Consider the following 20,961-nt stretch of genomic DNA (forward strand, 5'->3'; position numbering starts at 1 on the left):
GGGCAAATTTTTTTCTATCAATAAATGTCAGTTTTTATTCGTTCAGCATAAAGTGGGAACTTAAGCTCTGAAACAAAAACCCAGGTCTTATAATCTTGGCGCTGTGCGAATCTGGACTAAAGGTTTTATGCTGTGTTTCCTGTTTTGCTCTGAGTTCTTAAACTGTGACCTGACCTCAGACGTGCCATTTAAATCTACACATGGACATAACGCACACATTGAGCTCTACCTGTTGCTAGGTTTGTTTGCCTGTTTGTCATTTAGGTTTAGAGCTCTGCGTTCGTGTGTGTGTGCAGCCGCCGAGTGGCAGAGGACAGGTCCTTCAGCCTATAGTGTCAGGGCGGCCCGGCTCCAGCTTGGTCCTTTGGTTCGCCCCCTCTGCATCTTGAAGACATTCATACCAAAATTATCTCATTTAATCGAGCTGCTCTTGCTGTCTGGAATGCATCTGTTTCCTCTGAGCGCCTCTGCTTCACACACCACCATCTAGCTTGAGATGCCAATAGTGGATCGCACAGGGTAGCTTTTCAGCCCATGTTTACTGCAAATATTCAGATCGAGCTTAATTTTGATGGCACAGATGTTCGCATTCTTTGTTTGTTTGGAACCTCGTTGCTGTTAGAGTGAACTAGCAAATGTGTTTAGATTATTAGAAGACCCCAATTCAACACTGAAACCTGACAAATGATATTCTTGTAGATTTATGCCCTTATTTGAGCTTCTTATTTGAATTTGGTGACAGACTTACACTGTTGAGTCCTAGGTTGTGCCACACAGCTTGAAACAGAGTTAATCAAACTTCACTGCGGACATTATTGAGACTGATGGTGGTGCAGGGCTGAAAACACTCAACCCTAGGCCAAAACATTATATGAAAATTATATACCAATAAAAAAAAAAGAATAAAAGCAAATGTCTAAAGCAGGTTAACAATAGAAGTCTGTTTATCTTAATAAAACAAGGTGTTTATTTCTCATTGAAAGCCTTGAGTTTGCTTGATCTAACCTTACAGGCCCCTTTAAAAATTAATTAGAGTAATACAGACTTGATTTTTTCTTCATTTCACGTAAGCCCTCCCTCCTGTCCTCCTCCTTTGGCACCAGGAGCATGTGTTTATAAAGTGTGAGGGGGCAGCTGAATGACTGTGTACATGAGTGTGAACAGTTAAGGGGAATCATGTGTGACAGTCCTCACTGGCTGCAGTGACACTTGAAGGATCTCCCAAGAAGATGATAGAAAGACTTTCTCCGTCTCTCTGTGGTCACTGCACCCCTCGCCCCCTGCTCTTCCTATCTCTCCCCTTCACTCTCTTGTTTCCAGCAGGCTTGGCTCGGCCTGCGCCTCTGTGTTTTTTTCGCCTGGGACTCTGTCCAGTCTCTCAGCGGCTCTGCATTTACATAACCGTATTTGTGTGCCCTTAGTCTGCCAAGTCAACCTCCTTGTGTCAGGGCCCTCAATAAATAATACATTATTAGATTCTTTTTATTTTTTACTTTCTGGGTGGTGGTGGTGGTGGTGGTAGTGGTGGTGTTGGAAAGGGTGTAGGATATTCGACTATAAACTATTTCTGAGAAAAGTGAAATGAGAGAAAGCATGTGGTGATCTTGTGAAGGTTTCTATCTGGATAAAGTGCAGGTTCAAAGATTTGAGCATTGAAGTTTTTGGCAACCCAGCTGGAAAAAAAAGATGATCTTTTTTTTTTTTTTTTTTTTTTGATATTTAAGCCCTAAAGGTTGAAATTTGAAATCTAAAAGACATCACATGTGTTAAATCACATTACAGATTCAAGCAGAGAAAAGGGGGCAGAGCAACTGCTGGTTGTGTAAGTCTACATTCCTCTTTCAGTGGAAGGGATTTGGGGGTTTTACAGCGTTTTTTAAATTAATTCTATTATTATTACAAGAAAGTAGCTTTTAATGTAGAATGCAAATTTAAGTAATAAGTGTTTCTGATGTAAATAACACAGCTACAGCTTGGGTGACGTATTTCAACTGAGTAAATTGAACTTCTCACAGAAAGCCACTCGAATTTCTCAGGTGTACTTTTTATTTTGTCCGCTGTATAGTAGCCTGCTAGTTTAAAGCACACTGAAATAGGGCGACGTGAATTAAAGTGAGGTCATTCTGGTTGTTTTTGGGGGGAATTAGAAGCTCAGAAAGATGGAAAAGCTCTCATGTAGGTCTGGATTTGCTTCAAGATCGGAGCAACGTTTTATCTAACGCTGTGACTGCGCTGATGACTTTGAACGGTCAGTCTGTAAAACTTGGTCCAGGAGGAACACTTGAGTGGAAATTTCATTTGCTAAATGTTTCCCAGTAGAATTCTTCATTGTGTGGCCCGACTTAAAATTTAATATTTTCTAAGTCGCTTTTCAAAGGCCTTTACGCAGCATTTATTCTGCTTTTGACACTGACCCAGAACTCCATGACGAGCCTGAGCCAGTAAGCCAAACGCTTCTCTCCGGCTGTAGCCGGCAGGTGATTTGGAGTCAGCCGAGAGAACCGCGCTGTACTTTCTGGCCGTGCCAAGTTTCCTGCATAAAGCTTAAAGCGCTTAATTCCACTGTTTCAGAGCTGCCTTCTCATCTTCTTCCTCATTCCCCCCTCAGACTCAGAGGCGAGTCCCGGCTCGGACGGAGAAGGTCTAGCCGAGAGGACGTCGTGTTCTTTCGGCTCATCTGCCGATCTGGCCCCGGGCCCCTGCGACCCGTCTCCCCCGGCCTCCATGGATGAGATTCAGGTGGAGTTGCAGTGCGCGGACCTGTGGAAGCGCTTCCACGACATCGGCACGGAGATGATCATCACCAAAGCGGGCAGGTAAGGTTCATATACACCCCCTGCTCCATCCAAACTTATCACACACAACCACCCATCTTTTTCATTTTATTTTTTATTTTATTTAATTAGAGGTAAGCGTATGAAAACAAGTCTCTCCCGCTTGTGTCAAAAGCACAGGCCTCTCTCTCTCTCTCTCTCTCTCTCTCTCTCTCTCTCTCTCACACACACACACACACACACACACACACACACACACACACACCTCTCTGCGCTCTGTCTGGAGGGTGTTAATGTGTTGCACATGCAGGCCGCAGTGCTGCGTTCAGGCCCTCGTGACGCGGCAGGTTATTCCTGATGTCGGAAAAGAAGGAGACCTGCTTCTAATTAATCTGTGTAACATGTTCCGGCTTTTTTGTGCTCTCTCGGGCCAACAGTCCAAACACGGAGCGAGAACAGAAGTTGACCTGCGGATCCTGAAGGAAGTACCTTTATCCCTGCGCCCGCAGCGCCGTGCGTTTCCGACATTTCCCCGCTCGCTCCACAACAGTCGGCATGACTAACAACACCTCTGATAATGTTTCCACTTGAAGGCAAATAGCCCCCTTTAACACTGTATCTGTTATTCCATCTAATTACGCTCTGATACTCTTTACACTTCCGTAGAACAATTTGCCTCTTTAAAATGTTTTAGGTCTACTGAATCAAAATGTTTTGGAAACACTGCGAAATTTTCATGTAAAAATCTCATTCATGTTTGTATTATTATTATTATTATTATTATTATTATTATTATTATTATTATTATTTAAAAATATTATTATCATCAATACTACTACTAGTAGTATTGATAATTAAATTAATTAAATTTACATTAAATTTCAAACACTTCCATTCCCTAACTATAGTAGAAATGTATGTAGGCCTGTGGGAGAACTGCTTTTTCCTTTCTGCAACACAGCTAAAAAAATAAATTCTAAAAATATCGCACACTACATTATTATCATTATTATTTCAGTTTAACAGGTGAGTTGTATTTGTTTTACATTTAGAAGAATTATTATGAGATCTGCTTTGGTCCATCTTATTGAGCTCTTTTCTTTTCCTGTTACAACACTTTGGAAACCTGAGTTCAAATATACCCAAAGCTGTTTCTCAGCTCTTCCTCTCTTCAGATTGAAATACGGTCTCATGTCGCCCTCCTCCCGCCGTCACACGCTACACTTGGCCGTTTTTATGAATTGGGTTTAAATTGGTAATCGGCTCATAAATAGAGCAGCAATCAGTTTGCGCCGAAGCAGAGTGAAGGCGGACGCGACCGTCGCCGAACGTATTTCACGGCCTGCTCATAATAAGCTCATAAATCCAGAAGAGAAGGGAAGCAAGAAAACAGCCCTCTTTTCTCATTAGGCAGGCCCCGATTTACGACCGTTAAACGAACAGGGGAACAACGCGGCGTTTGAAGTGCAAAATGAGGAATTACGCTGAAATGTCTCCCTCTCCATATACAAACTTTTATTTAATATGGGTGCAGTTTTTCCCTTTAAATTGGACATTTTTCATGCGGTTTGCATCACTTCCAGTCTCAGGCTTTGCAGGCTATAGTTTCCAAATATGACGAGCTGGTTGATAATATTTAGGCATAAAATCCAAATAAATCATCGATACAGGATAAAAGGCAGCTTCAACTGTTTTAAAATAAGGTAATACACCTGCACAGTATTGTTAAAAGCCAAAGGTCAGGGGTCACTGGCTTGGCAGAATGAATAATACAATGAGGATTCTTCTCCACTTCAATAATTCAATAATGGAAATGATGCACACAGAAAAATCAACTATATATATATACACAGCAAATCCAGCATGTCCAAATTAACACTGTCAGATTTGATTTCAACACTTTTAAAGTGTCTATATGGGTCCACACCAGAGAGTGTTAATTTAACTCTTTTTGGAGAGTTGGTATGTTAACTCTGATTTAGTGTTAAACACCAAATCTCTCTGGAGTTGATAATTTAACACTTACTAATGCTAACTAGGTGTTAAGAGTTTATATATTAACTCTCAAAGAGTATTTTAGTTTAACTACGTAAGAGTTATCTTCTAATTAATTCTAAAAAGCGGGAATTTTACTGTTCTGAACTTCTAGAAATTTCTTTTGGAAATAAACATTTACTAAAAAGACGCAATGGTTTTTGAAAAACATTTATTCTGAACTGTGCACCACAATTTCAAAACATTTTCTAAAGATGTAACAGTGTACATGTTCTCACTGTCATTAGAATTTTGTTTATCAAAAGGTCTGACATAGGTGAGCTGGTAAATGCAAATAACAGCATTCTCATCACTTATTACAATAAATACAAAATACAATATGCATGTCCTTCATTCATCACTTTGTGGAACTTCAACGCACTTCTGCTCTCCCCCATATTCCATCTTCACAAGCATATCCTATGTGGAGATTGAATAAAAATTAGTTGACACTAATTAATGGCACAAATCAATTGCAGCACAGTAAAAAAAAAAAAAAAGGAATCCTTTTTGAGCCATTACTTGTGTGAAGTATTTTCCCAAAAGACAAGGACACAGGCAACAGGTAATACTGAACTAAATGTAAAACCTCGACCTTTTTCATTTTTACCTAAACCGTGTGCACAAAACTCTGGAGGGATCTAAGTGCTAATGTAGAACCCAGTCAGGACGTCTGCTACTGCTGTTTGCTCGTTTTTTATGGGAGATCGTTTTCAGGCTTCAAGTAGCACCATTATAATCAACATTTCACATTCTAGACATTGTTTTAGGTGTATTTGACCAAGAAATTTGACTGAAAATTCACATGCAAGCTTTTTTTCAAGGCTGTGGTATTTGCCCGCAAACAATACCTTTCAGCTAGCTAAAACAGAATATTATGCTATCAGTGAGCAACATGGCTAATGCCTTTCACACAGCTTTGTCTCAACTCCAAAGAGCCACAGAAGTAAAAGCTAATTACAATAATTGAAACAATCTTTGAAAACATGACTTACCAAGCATGGCTAACAACTCAAATATGTAGAGCAAAATGTTCTGAAACGGCTTCACTTCAGCTTCGATTGGAGCCGTGCTGGGGGCGGAGTCTGTGAATTTACTCTATTGGTGTCATAGCCCCTGTAGGAGTTCAGAGTTAAGAGGTCAAGAGTTAATGTTTCCATTGTAACACGTCCAGATTTGAAATAGAAACACTCATTTTTAACACTCGATTTTAACTACTATCATTTTACACCTCAGAGTTACATTAAAAGAATGTGACTCTACTTAGAGTAAAATTAACTCTAAGACTACTAACACCAAAACATTTAACACTTTTGAATTTGCTGTGTATATATATATATATATATATATTTATATATATATACACTACACACACACACACACACACACACACACACACACACACACACACACATATATATATATATATATATATATATATGCATGTATGTGTATGTGTGTATATGTGTATATATATATATATGTTTAAAAACATGTGTGTGTGCTGTGAAAATAAAAAAAATCAATAATAGCATTTTTCTTATAAATGCAAAGAGGATAATTAAAAAATATGTTCAAGAAATGTAAAAAAATATATGTGATTTAAAAAGAAATTAAAATATCTAATAAATCTGGAGATAATATGTAAAGCTCAGAAGACTGTCAGCTGTATCAGGCAGAAGTTGTCCAGACTGGATGTATGGCTATTAAAGGAATAATCAGGGCTAATTGAAACTGTACACAGAAATTTGGGATCTTTGGAAAATCAACCGAAGTGAGATTCAAATGTCTTGAATAATTAGTCTATTTATTGCCTGTTTTAATGAGCATAAACAGCCTAAAACATGCCTGCGTGCTGTCTCACATCCCTGCGTCAACAATAGCCGGACTGTTCAAATGAATGAATAATGTTTCCTCATTATAGAGAGGGAAGGCTGACAGAGCAAAAGCTGAAAAAAGTTTAATTAAATATTTTTAAATCAATGTTCTTGTATTGTTATCATTATTAATATAATTGTTATTGTTGTTGTTAGTGTAATTCACCATTTAATGTGGAGGTTTTGATCATTAGTGTGTTTTTTTTATGCTCCTAGTATCAGTGTCTGCACAGTCGGCAGTACTGCATCATTACAAGGGTGACAGATGTGCATACAGCAGCATTTCTTTGTTGTGTTCTTGTTTTTGTTCCCAATTTTTCTTCTTGTTTTTTCTTTTTTAACTTTTTTTGTAGATATTTAAAGCCATAAATATATTTTATACTCCACAGTAGGAGTAAAAAAGAGACCCCTTTTCTTAGTAGCACAGTCACTTCATCTGAAGAATGAGCTAATGAAAATCACAAAACCATTACATTTTATATAAATTTTATATATTTATACGTGTGTGTGTATGCGTGTGTGTGTGTATATATGTAGCATGTTGTTATTGTGAAATAAATCTCTCTCACATCTATTACCATATGTTGCTTTTTTCCTTCTAGGAGGATGTTTCCAGCCATGCGTGTAAAGATAGCAGGTCTGGACCCTCATCAGCAGTACTACATTGCCATGGACATAGTGCCTGTGGACAACAAGAGATACAGGTACCTCCTGTTTGCACAAACATATTAATGGGCGTGAAGGTTGATGTAGCCTAGCCTAGTGAGTAGCATCTAAAACAGAGGTCCTTCGCTAAAGAAAGTAATAGGAAACAGTCATTATTATTTCTTTATTTATGTTCCCTTTCAAATGCAGAAATGGACTTCTCCCTACCCGAATGCCATTAAATCAAAAATGATTTTGTTCTTTTGGGTTTTGGTGGCAAAGTTTAATGTCCCGTGATGGTCTAAATGTTCTTTCAGATGCTTTTCACCCACGACAAGAATTAAACTGTGGCGAAAATGCTGAGTAATTGTATTTTATCAAAGCCATTAAACATGGTCGACTATGCAGATGTTGTCTATCAGCAACAGAAGGGTACCTTTTGTTCACTTCATTCTGAAAGTAGCAGTCTCTTTGCCCAATAACCCTGCACGGCTAAACATGCACAGTCACATCTCTGTGTGCGAACGCACGAGCGAGCCTGCACCCTGCTGCTGCTAAAGCTGGAAGCGAAACTCTACTTTCCTGGATGATTCTCAAAACGCTGGATGGAGCGTAAACATTTTGACCTAGTTGGATTGTTCTAACCTTCCAACCATTTCTCATGTTGGTGTCGTACATAACAGGATTTGGATTAAACAAAGATATTGCAGCTTTTTTCCTGCTTCGCATTTTTCACAACTGCTACTTGAGGTGTTCTTGTCGTCTTCTTGGCCGAGCAGGAAAAAGTAGTTGCTCCCATCATTCGATTAAAGAGAGCATGTGTAGGAAGAAGGCTCGCATGTGATGGATCTCTCTGGATATGCAATAAGACTGATATCCAGGCAGACAGTATTGGCCCCTGAAGTCAGAGCCAGAGAGAGGAGATTGAAATGTATTCATCATCCCACTGGCCGAGCAGCAGAGCCAGAGTCTGCCTGCAAATAGGATAACACTCAGTATTCGAGTCTAATCAGGGAAACGGGTGGAAAAAATGAGGTCAAAATGGGAAAAATGCAACGCTGCACATCTACCTGCTGCTGCTGTAGCTGACCGTCCAAGTTTTCTAGGCTGGGGTTCACCTGCACATATTCTACACAGACCACGTCTGGTTTTATTCTTATTACTGCTAATACAGGCTGGAACTTTGTCCTGAAGCAATAATAAGGCAAATAATCCATGACCTACATACTTATCTCAATCACAATTTGACCAGTGAAGGTTTTTTTTCACAGATGCTGCTATTTGTGTTTCAAGTGATTTGGCAGTGGGTCCCCCTAAGCACTAAAAGCAATCACAGCAAAGCAGACAGAAAAATCTCATTTAGCAAAGGTGAGGTATAATAACCTGAAAGGGTAAAAATGGCAAAAATCTATGTTTTATTACTGCGATGTGTCTAATTCTAAAGATAACACAAAATCAAACAATGACTTACTTTGTAGATGTTGCGTCTCCTCCCAGCGCATTTGTTTCACTCGGTCTAACCATTGTTACGGAAAACTGAAAACTCGAGATTGATCGAAACAAATGCAACCCTGTTCTAAAAAGGTTGGTGTGCTGTCGTGTAATGCAGCGGTCCCCAACCCCCGGGCCTTGGACCGGTACCGGTCCGTGAGTCGTTTGGTACCGGGCCGCGAGAGTTGAGGCTCAGGTGTGAAATGTATAGTTTTCAGGGTTTTTATCGGTTTTCAGCGTTATTTTGTTATCGTTTTGATCGATAACTTGGTTTTCCTTGGTCTTTTCACGTGTGTTATGAATAAATCTTCTTGTTTTCGGTACCGGTACTAGTTTTATTTTGTTGTATTTATCCGCGACACCTTAAAATCCGGTCCGTGAAAATATTGTCGGGCATAAACCGGTCCGTGGCGCAAAAAAGGTTGGAGACCGCTGGTGTAATGTGAATAAAAACAGAATGCAAATCTTTATTTAAGTGAAACTAGTACCACAGCACCTATCAAATCTTTAAGATCTGAAGTTTTATACATTTTTTGGGGAAATGGGGAAAAAACATGGATTAAATTATAGGTTATAGGTCCTGATTGCAGACAGGGCAGTTTAGAACCTGCACCCTTGTTTCCTGTGCTGTTGTCATATGTGCAGATTGTGGTTTGCCACTGTCTTGCTGAAATAATCAAGACCTTCCTTGTCAAAGACTTAATCTGGATGTCCCTACACAAAAAGCCTCTATATCCTTCAGCACTACTGTGGTGCATTCACTGACAGTGGTTTTCAGAAGCTTTTCTGAGTTCACGGAGTGATTTCTGCTACATAAGTTTCTGTTTTTTGGCTTTTAACTTCACCACAGACACTTCTTTAGATTCCGTGAAGTTGTTTAAAACTGAACTTCAGTTGTTGAACAATTGATCCAAACAGTCTGTCACAGAGTGGTGAAGCTCTTAGCCTTTTTCTTACATTTTAACCTCTCTGCGATGCTCTTTTTATACTTAGTGATGTTTCTAATGCAACTATTTAGCTGTGAGCTATACGATGAAGTGTTTTTAAGCATTAAACACATTTTCCATTTCTCTCCTGCTCTGTTGCTGCAGTTTTTTTTTATTGCGGTTGTTGCATCATCATAATCAATATTCAAAATTCAGAAGAAAAAAACGGAACCTGTCAATAATAAAGCTTTTCCTTCTTTAGCTATAGTTTAAGAAAATATTCATGTTAGTTCTTATAATCCAAAAGTTATGGTTGGCATCTTCAGCTTAAATTGGAAGTGTGTTTTTAACTTGCGGTGTGGATTTAATTTCAGATGTTAGGGTTTTTAAACAATGTTTTTCAATGATGAGAAAACATAAACAGCTCTTTAACTTTTTTCTTTTGCCTGGATAGATAAATTGATATAGCGCTCAAGCAAACATATATGTATTAATAATGATCAAATTGACTGACTTAGTGGCAACATAATTGCGTGTGTGTGGTAGATCTGAGTGTATCGGCAGTGTTTTACAGGGCATATTTTTAAAGCAGAGAGTTTTGTTGCACAAAAGATGATTGCAGCGAGCTTGTTTGTTTTCGTGTGAGAGTGACTATTTGTTCAAAAGCTGAGTGCACCACAAATAGATCTCCTCTCTTTCTGCAAAACAAAACCATGTCATTCCCCCCCACGACCACTCAAACTCAATTAAAATTCATTCATCAGGAAGAAATAAAAGTCTGCATAAAAGACAAATTAGCAAATTAAAATAAAGTGACTTCTGCAATCAGTGCATTTTATTCGACCTCCCTGCACCCTTCATTTCTTTTCATTGTTTAATAATGTAAAGTTTTCCACCAGAGCGTATAGCAGACGTTCTGCCCTGCCGCCTCTCCTTGCTCTCCCACCAGCGAACCAAGACATGGAGGATTTTTAGAGGCCAGAAGATCTTGTAAAATTAAATAGGATTTTCTTCCTGGCTGGGGAATTTACCACAGGGCTTTGCAAACTGAGCTGGGAGCTGTCACTGGTGTGTCTCAGAGTCCCAGGGAGTTTGGGGTCTGGAAATAAGGTCTTTATTGGAATCGACTTGCTTTACTTGGGCTCCCTGCCCCTCCTTAGGAACGTCTCATTGGTACCACACTCATTAAATCTCCATATATTACACTTCTTTTATGTGGACAGTCATTTGGTTCGTTCTGAGTTAAGGCCACTGAGCGTGGGGTCTGTCTGGCTCCTCAAGCATACCTCTTTGCTTCGAGTGTGTGGCAGTGCACATTGCAGTTTTGCTTTAACATGCGCAGGTTCCTGCACAGAAATGGGAAAATGGATCAAACAGCCACCAACATATTCACAGACATCTGCAAGGATAAAAGACAGATGTATGCAAAAATGATTACGTTACTTTAGTCATGGGGTCAATCATAGTTTCCCAACCCTATAAACTAATCCCATCTTAATTTTAAAAATGCTGTAAATGTACGTTGACTGGAAAATTGACTTCATTTTGAAAGAAGAAGAAGAAAACCTATTCTAAGTTTAATAACTTAGAATATTGTAGCATTATATAGATGTATAACTTTTACATAGCTTTTAATTGTGGCCACTGGATTCAAAATTTAGGGGATATCTTATTGCACCAAATATATCCTACATATCCCCTCTGAACAAATTGACTGTCCTTAACTTTCTTTAAACAAATGTTTATTTGCTTCTATTAGCAAAAATTCTGTTAGGATTGTGTTTGGTTCTTTTGTGTTGAAGCAGAAAAACACACACGTAGAAAAGGCACAGAAACAGCCAAACAGACAGTAATTCCTCCAACCAGGGTTCACCAACTATATCTTAAACATAGTCTCCATCGAAAATTGAAGTCAAGTTGTAAAAGTAAATCAACCTTCTTGACTGTTGTTTGATCTTCATAAGTATAAAAATAAAAGAACCTAATGACTGGATACTCAGAAACAATTAAAAGAGCAACAACACACACACACACACACACACACACACACACACACACACACACACACACACACACACACACACACACACACACACACACACACACACTGTGCCTTGTCAGATTTGCATGCACAGCCGTTCATTCCTTAAAACTCATCTGATCGTTCAAAGCCACATTCATGTAATCACATCAATTCCAGACATTCTTTTTCTTTATGGCAGTTTGTGAGGACCTTAAATCTTTGTATATAAATAGAAACACGCATATAAAAATGAGTGAAAACTAACATTAAGGAATGCGTACTCAAAGGGGAAACACGCCTCATGGGCCTTCAGTCTGACATACTTATGAGGACCACTTTGACATCAACCTTAACCGGCACCTCATCTGAACCCTAAACCCACTTTCAGCTTTGAATAATCCCAGTATTTTTCTTATAAACAGTAACCCTGCTTCACGGGTCCTGTGAGAACTTACAAAATAACTTCACAGGGCAGTTTGGGCCTCCCAAGCATAGAAAATCAAGAGCACACGTGTATGCGTACGGAGAGCTGCTGGTCTTCTCTTACAAACTCAGAAGTCAACCCTGAATGGTAACTCAATAGCAATATTTACTCTGTCAGTACAGTAACTCAATATACTCAATATACAGTCCGGGCTTGGCAAGTGTGTAAATGTGTGTTTTTATGTGCATGCCAGCCTCTGTAAGAGTATACGTGTGATGAGCTGGACAAATACACACACACGTACAGACCGACAACCATTTTTTCCCTTCTTTTTTCTTGTGTGTTTTTCTATTTGTGTGTTTCAGTGTCCCAGTCTATATGACTGTGTGTTTGTGTGTCTGTGTGTGTGAGACAGGCGTTGCAGTTCAGTTTTGTCAGCTGTATGGTTTGGTGCTGGCTGAGGGACGGAGTTCCCCTCCCCTCACCCCCATCTGCCCAGTAAGAGTGTCACATAAAGTCCGGTCTTTATTGATCGTGCCGGTGCCAGATGGCAGATTTATGGAAGATGAAAGCGAGGGACTAATCAGATTTCCAGTCCTGTTTGGGGCTAAAGTTTCCTCGTTTCTTAACACGTTCTCTACTACGCTGAGCGTAACCCTAAACAGCAGTCCAAACAGGAAATTACAGAAACGCCTGGCATCCTTTGTGGGTCTGCATATGCATGTGTGTTTGTGTTAAGGTCAAAAGTCAGAGCCATGTGTGGAGGTGATATTAGATAACACGGTAGTCAAATAGGGATTTCTGTTAACTGTACCAAATCTCTGCATTTAATAGCAAGCAAAGACATTTTAATAAATACCTTTTATACATGTTATATTTTAACTGATATTTACAATCGGGAAGAAGATGTATTTGTTATAAAGTTTCAGCGTGGGAGTATATATGTTATCATTTATGATAACAAACAACCAGAGAATTATTACCAACCGATATTTTATTCAATTTTGGTGGAGACCAAAAATGGAGCAAAAATACGAGAAAAAAAAGAAGATACATATTATATTATTATTACACCTGTTCAGGTCAAAACACCAGGTAAAAACATGTCGTAACAGTGATCAGGAGTGGGGAGAAATCTCATGTAAACTCCTGTTTTGATGCGTGGGAAATCCACAAAGAACGAATCCATCATAGATTAATGAATGATGAAATGGATTGGAATAATGAGTGTAAACCCCCCCCCCCCGAATCAAATTGGCCTAATATGGCATCTCATCATGTGGTTTCTGCAAACTGTGCAGAAACATTCAGCTTCGTCATGGTTTGCTGAAAACTGGATTCCTGTGATGATTTCGCTGTTTATGGTGTAACAAACAGGGCAGAGAGAGGAAGAAATACCAATGAAAACTTTGGCTTGTGTGGTTGTGGAGTGCATTAGACACGAGGCTGTTAACAAAGACCATTTGTAGATGCAGCCTTCAGTTCAGTCGGTGTCTGTGTGTGCGTATGCGTCTTCACTCCTCAAGTCCAAGCCACTTAAGAAAACATATTAAGTAAGCTGAATGACTTTTTACTAGTCCAGCATTGAAAACCTTTGAGTTTGTTTGCTAAAAACACACACATCAGTGTATCCAGCACACGGGCCTTCCCAGGCTTTTCAATGCTGTGATGTGTGCGAGCTGTTGGAGTGTCATAGGCATATGTAAGGGTTCATGGCTAAACGCTCCAGGCTTGTAGCAATGCAAAAACGGGACTCTCAATCCTAACTTTCCTTGGACTTAATCTTACTGGCTAAGCTTCATTCTTTTTAAACATGCAAGGCTCCTAAAAGCAAAAGTTAAAAAAACAACAATGCAGCGCAAAGTGAAAAACACAAAGCTCCCAAACAGAACATGAACCACTCCTCCTGTCTGACAAACATTTACTTACAAATGTAATATAGCATGCTGACTTTAGCTCCAATATGGTGGCCAGAGGGTGTGTTTGCCAGCGTTCCCAAAAACACCCCCTATATGCTTTTTTTCAAATGCTCACAAAGAGGCCGAGTTGGTATATTCTTTTTATGTTTTTTGTCTTGGACATAAATGTGTGGTAAAACGGGGTGGTGCAGCCCTTCAAGGCAATAACAAAAGGACCAAATGAGAGTTTTGTCCATGTTTCAGGGGTGAGTGATGACTTTGGCAGAGACGCTGCAGATAAAACACTTTCAAGTGAGCGCAGGGCCAGAACTAAAAGCAAACAGCTGTGCTTCCCACTCTCTCTCCCGCACTCACTCTCAGCCTCTCTCTGGCGCTTCACTCCTATCTCTCCTTCACCTTTCCGTCTGCTGATTTCATCTCCGTCATTGTGTCCGTCTCTCCCAAAGGCCGCCCGTCTCGTCTCCACGCATTTTATTTCCCCCTCATTGTTTCTTGCATTATTCCCTTGTTTTCCATCGCACTCATTCCTTTCTTTGTCCTTCCCTGTTTTTTTAATCAGCACACACAGAGTTAACTTGTGGCTTGTCATTTCTTTTTAAAATGAGGGTAAAAGTCAGTTACTTTTGTCATATTTTTTTCTTTCTCTCTCGCTTTCTTCTCCCTCTCTCCCTGCTGTTTAATGGGTGGGTCGGCCCATTGTACCCAAACTCACACACAACATCGTCAAATATTACGGCTTTGCTTAATTGAAACTATGCAGCGGAGCGTGCGACTGCATATGGAATATTTTATGTTGCGCTTGTTAGAAATTTCAAGCGCAATGAAGAAACAGCAGATGAGTTTTTTAACAGCCGGTGTTGTGGCAACGTGGCCGAGTGTTTGGAGTTTGTTTTCCAGCGAAGCGAAAAAAGAAAAAAGAAAGTCACTCTGGCTTATTTGAAATCCAAACGGGCTTTATAATAACCCCTCTAACCCTCAAATAACCTCAAATGAGTTTTCAAAACAGTGAAGTGGGGAGGGAATACTAGTCATGGACTAACTTTCTGGGGAACATGATTAAGAAATCAAAGCAGAAGAAGTCTGAAAAAAAAGTTTACAATAACATTTAGAGTTACTCGATTTAAACATGCACAGGTCTTCTAGAACATGCAATGTCAAATGAAACCTTTGTATATCTAGCATAAGCTCAGACTCATCCTCGTGTATCCGTTTGTGTGCGCCAGCGTTGCTTAAACCAGGTTTCCCACTGTGTTTTCTAGGTATGTGTACCACAGCTCCAAGTGGATGGTGGCGGGAAACGCAGACTCTCCGGTTCCTCCGCGGGTCTACATCCACCCAGATTCTTTGGCCTCAGGGGACACGTGGATGAGGCAGGTGGTCAGCTTTGACAAGCTCAAACTCACCAACAACGAGCTGGATGACCAGGGGCATGTAAGCACAAGACTTTTCTCTGCTACTAAGTTAACAACAACAAAACATCTGTTATGGCACTTTTGAGTCTGGATGTTTCATCACTTCCACTTTGATGTCTGGTCAAATCTACCCCCCTTTGTGTGAAATAAGCAAATTCTTCCTGTGACTGGAATTTATAACAAAGCTGATCAACTGCACATTTCTTCATGGCTGACTGATTTGTAACTTTAAAAAATACAAGTTCCTTTAATATGATGATTTTTTTTGTATTGACTTAACAGTGAAGACACATGAAGAGTAGAACTTACTTACAAAACACTAGATCAGTCTTTTAGATTACATTTATAACTTAAATGCTCACCTCCTCAGGTCATCTACTGATCGGAAGGTTGGTGGTTCAATTCCTGGCTTCCCCTAGTCTGCATGCCAAATATCCTTGGGCAAGATACCAACCCCAAATTGCTCTCCGATGCATCCATCGGAGTATGAATCTGTGTGAATGTTAGCTATGATGCACTTAGAAAAATGCGCTTGTGCGAATGGGTGTGAATGGGTGAATGCACAAGTTGTGTAAAGCGCTTTGAGTGCTCAGATGAGTAGAAAAGCGCTATATAAGAACCAGTCCATTTATTTACAACAATGAAACGATAACTTCAAATCATGTAGTGTAAAATGTTAATGGTTTAACTTTAAGCTCACTTTCTTAAACTGCTGCTGAAGGGCCCATGTGCAACTTTAAGGCCACTGGACCCAAAGGCCAATCAAATGTGAGTAAATGGTGCTACGCAGCTAAATAATCTGAATACAAAGCAGATTATTTGTCAACACTATGTTTTTAAAATTTGCAAATAAATCGTCGTTTATGTTCGTCATTATATCTTAGAACAAAATCTAGAAATATTTTAAATGAAAGCTGAAGCAGCAGTGTGGATAAAAAATACATTTTGTGCCACTGCCAAAACTTTGGACCACAACAACAATTTAAATAATTTAAAAACAGAGTGACCTATCTGAGCTGCATTTGGTTTAAATGTTCAAGCTGTGATTTATACACATGCACTCGGTGCACTCCTGGAGCTGTGTGGCAGCTTGTGGATGGAAATGTTTTGAAGTGTTTTCTTGAAATGAAAGTCGACACGTTTCTTCGTAGATTTTACGCTTTCGGGACTCACAGAGCCGTGAGACTTGTTCAGAATCGAACCAGATATAGTGCATTCACGCTCAGGCCGCCCCCTTTTTCGAAGGATGGGCTGCTCCGAGTGAAGCTCATTTAGAGGATTAAAGTGGAAAGATATTAAAAGTTTCCTTGTTTGAATATATCATTTTCCTTTCCTTGGGGGATTTTGTTAAGGTCATTTAAATGATTGAATTTGATTTGTAGTACGCTCCAGCAGCCACATCACTGTGCTAAATTTTAAGTCTGACCACAGTCTCTCTGATTTACTGCCCTGCTTGTATCCAGTCAGTAACAGAGGTAGTTAGCTATAGTGAGCCTCTTATTGCTTCTTGGCTGCTTAAAATATGTTATCCGGGCTTCATAGGTGAAATATTTAACTGTAAAGCAAAAACCTCGACCATAATTTGTCTGATTTACTGCCCTCCTTATATATAATCAGCAAGTGGCCAGCAAGCTAAAATCCGTCTTGTATTTCCACTTGATTCCTCCTCTTAAGGTAGAAATGAGTTTCATGTGAACGGAATTATAATAGGTGAAAGCTGTTAGTTTAATTGTCCTCTTATGCTTAGCCCTAGCTAACAGAAAAATTGGCCAAATATAATACAGATAATATGAAAACTACCTAAGGTTGTTTGTGTAGCAGCACCGCTACCTGTGACGTCAGCAATCGCCAGCAGCAGAAGTTGCATAAACACTGAGTGGTTTGTTGGAGTAGAGTTCGAAAGTTACTTTTTTCTTATCAACACTGGTGGAGGAGACAAGTCCATCAAAAGTTAAGTTTATTCTAAATTCAGCAAGACGTTTGCTAACATGCTAGCCACAGCAGCCATAAAAGTCTGTCATCTCGAGTCTGCATGAACTCCATGTGCTTTTAGAAACTAAAGGAGAGCTGGTGCTAAGAGAGGAAGGATGACACAGTGCCTGTCTGAGAGTTCAGAGTTTCTGTTGCTACAAATCAACTTTGTTACTGAGAAAAAAGATCATACAGTTATTATAGAAGCCTTGTAGTGACACCGCCATGATGTCGCCTGCTCTGTGACAAAATGGCGGGTTCCACATTTGTGCAGCGCACTGCGTGGGCACGGCAGGTTACTGCTCTGCAGATGATCGCATCAGCTCAGTGGTGACAAAAGTAACAACATCTGGACGATTCGCTTGCAGGGCTTCTTCAGAGTGACGGGAAGTTGTCTTTCCTTTCCTGCTGCTCGGCTTTAGGGTCTTTGTTTCCCTGGAGGGTCTTTAGTGGCCAAAGAAAATTAATTTGGGAGCTTCCTGTGTGGGAAACCTCACCACGTCTCACTCATCCTCCTGACTTGTGGTGTCGTGAAATGTCTGCCTCATCGCAAACAGAAACCATACGTGTCATGAATCATCAGGCGTCACAACAGAAGCAGTCTGTGAGCAAAATCAATATTTTTGCACGTCTCTCCGAGCGCATTATCAGAGCAGTGTTGCCATTTTACAATGAAAACTTGATCCATTCACAGCACTTGTAAGCAGATAAGAGGTGATCTCACCTGTGTAGAGCTAAACAATCAAAAATCAGAATTAATAGTGAAGCGCAGACAGCGCTGGAAGTCCACCTCGAGATATTTAGAGACAGGGGTTAAATATAGAGCACATATACAAAACATTATCAGCTTAAACAACATGATTTATTGTTGACTGTATGACTTTAGATACTTTTTTAACCTGCAGCGCTCCGTCATTCATTAAGGATAAAATTCATATATGAAAGAAATGCCCAGGTTGCTCAATTCAAAATAACACAGCAATAATATAAAAACACATTAACTTTAACAAGTCATGTCATATTGTTTTCCATATTATATTGTTTATTTTTTGTAAATTATTATTTTGCAATGAATTTCTTTATGTTAACATAACCGTAAAATAAATGACATGGAATAAAATGGACAAGAATTTCAAATAATCTAAAGTGACATCAAATCCAGCAGGAACTTATACTCCACCAGTAACTGTGTTCTGCTATATATACTATAAATAATCTAAGCTTATAAAAGTTTATTTTATGCATTCATACAGTTTCATCTTGATGATGATTATGTTGAAAAATAAAGTTAAAAATAAATTCACAATATAATATTCTTATAATATAAATCATTTTACATAATAATGCTATTCTATAGAAAATCTGAACATAAAAATATTAGCAGTAATGATGTCAACCAAATTACTGTAACTTTTTGTTTTACCTTTTTTTTTGGCAAACTAATTACATTTTTTTAAAGTGTGTGTTGTTTGAGTTGGTAAGAGATTACAAAAAAGTACACTTTTTAATCTATGTTATTGTACGTGCATTACTAATGCATTCACATTTTATTTGTATTTTTAAACTCTGCAGTTATTATCAACATGCAATTAATTTGCAAGTATTTTTGCAAGACTGTTGAATGTTAGTCAAAGCAACAGTGTAACTGTTTTATATCAAGATTGCACTTTGCTTTCATTACACCAAAGTTTTGAATTTCAGGAATTTTTCAAATGCGGTGAAAACTCTCCGTCCAGCAGTTTTGTGTCATTTGCACACGGGGGAAACCGTGCCGCAAGCTAAAAGCTTCTCTTACCTCAGTGCCTGCATGGACTCATTACCCTCAGTCTGCATTCTTATAGCTTCAAATCTGCCTCATGCTGTCCCTCTCTCACTGTTCTATGGGAAAACCTAATAAAATGCTAAAGCAGACTCGACTAGCCAAAACATTTTTTGTTACTTCTATTTTGTTCTTTGTTAATGATCCATTGCATGGTAACGTATCAATGCTGCTGTGTGAAACCGTTCAAAATGCCACAGAAGATGTTTCTACAGTCTGCTTTGAGGCCTTTGCCTCTTTTTCTTTTATACTGAGTAAAAGACCTTCCAGCGACACAGCTGACTCATATACAGTCAGTGAATCCTCGACCGTTTTCACAGCTGAAATCACAGGCTTGCTTTGATTACTAATTGTTTATGGTCATTAAAGTGTTTTAACTATGTTTTTAAAAAAATCAATTAAAGCCAAATGTGCCTTAAACATTGAACGGGATCTAACTTGGTGGACATGCACGTGACATCTGTTATGTGCATGTGTTGGTGTCCCTGGTGTGAATGTCCAGATTATTTTCAAAGGGGGTCCAAAGAACGTCATTACCTACCACGGAAATGAAAACACCACTTATTAAATGATTGTATTTGAGCGTGAACAACTGTCAGCTGATGTCCTCTGGCTGCTCCTTGAGTCATTTGTTCTGAGTTCAGCGAGTCAAAGTGTGACGTTGAACCACAAGAAAAATAACTTTTTTTTTCTTTTTTATAATTTACATTTTATTTAAAGTCTGTAAATAAACTGAAAACACGACTGGATTTTGCTTGAGCGCTTATGATTGGAGTGGCAGACAATACAAATTGAAACTTGATTGATTTGATTTGATATCACTATATTTAAACATTAAAATCTCCAAGATCAATTTTTTTTCACAGCTCTGTTTTATCAATTGAAACAAACGTAGTCTGAAAACAACCCACAAAATGTGAAGTATTTTTTCCATGGTGCAAAACTTATGCCTGGAGACCGTTCCTCTGACCACCCGGGTAAAGATAAACCACAACACCCGCCCACGCCGTTTGATTGGCAGGTCATCACTGGGCAGAGCATGCCAAAACACCACAAAAATGAATACCGAGCAACACAGATGGAGACATGTCTTTAAAATGAAGACTGCAGATCAGCACATGCGTCTCCATGCAGATGCCCAGTCATGATTCGTGTGCGTGTAGTGTGTGCGATTTGAGGTCTGGAACACTGAATGTAATGTTTTTGATATTCAGAGGTGTTTTCCCCCTGCGGCTCTAGTTTGAAATGACCCCCTCTGTTGTAACAGAGTGCTGAGGTGGTGGGGGGGTTGTGGGTGTTTGGCTCTGGGGAGGTTTTCTCACTCTCAGATTAATCAGGAGCAGACTGAAAGCCTGAGGCGAGGTTGGGGCCGACACTGTCTGACGCCTCCGCTCTGCTGTGAAATAATGTGAAATAATCCTCAAGCCAGCGTCACTGCAGTGAGAACTTTGTTTCCGCTTAATGTCACGTAGCCCTGGTTGGGAATCAGTGCAGCTAATTGATGTTTACAAGAAAGCGTTTTATTTTATTTATTTATTTTAGGACGGAGGTTTTTCTGTTGTATTTTGAGTGTTTTGTACATTTCAAGGCACCTATAACACATTCACACACAGATTTGTAACTACCGAGATCATCCTTCACAGATT

The 20,961-nt window shown here is 39.3% G+C and overlaps 1 protein-coding gene across 1 annotated transcript in view; it reads left to right on the forward strand.

The window, feature by feature from the left end:
- tbx15 (T-box transcription factor 15) overlaps window positions 1–20,961 on the forward strand; it is a 39,345-nt gene that overhangs the window by 7,963 nt on the left and 10,421 nt on the right. Inside the window, exons 3-5 of the mRNA XM_006793595.3 lie at window positions 2,609–2,816; window positions 7,288–7,389; window positions 15,373–15,544. Coding sequence (XP_006793658.1) covers window positions 2,609–2,816; window positions 7,288–7,389; window positions 15,373–15,544 — 482 coding nt within the window. The remainder of the gene's footprint in view (window positions 1–2,608; window positions 2,817–7,287; window positions 7,390–15,372; window positions 15,545–20,961) is intronic.

Source organism: Neolamprologus brichardi, chromosome 16 (genome assembly GCF_056152115.1).
Source record: "Neolamprologus brichardi isolate AB-2024 chromosome 16, ASM5615211v1, whole genome shotgun sequence".
Classification (NCBI taxonomy): domain Eukaryota; kingdom Metazoa; phylum Chordata; class Actinopteri; order Cichliformes; family Cichlidae; genus Neolamprologus; species Neolamprologus brichardi.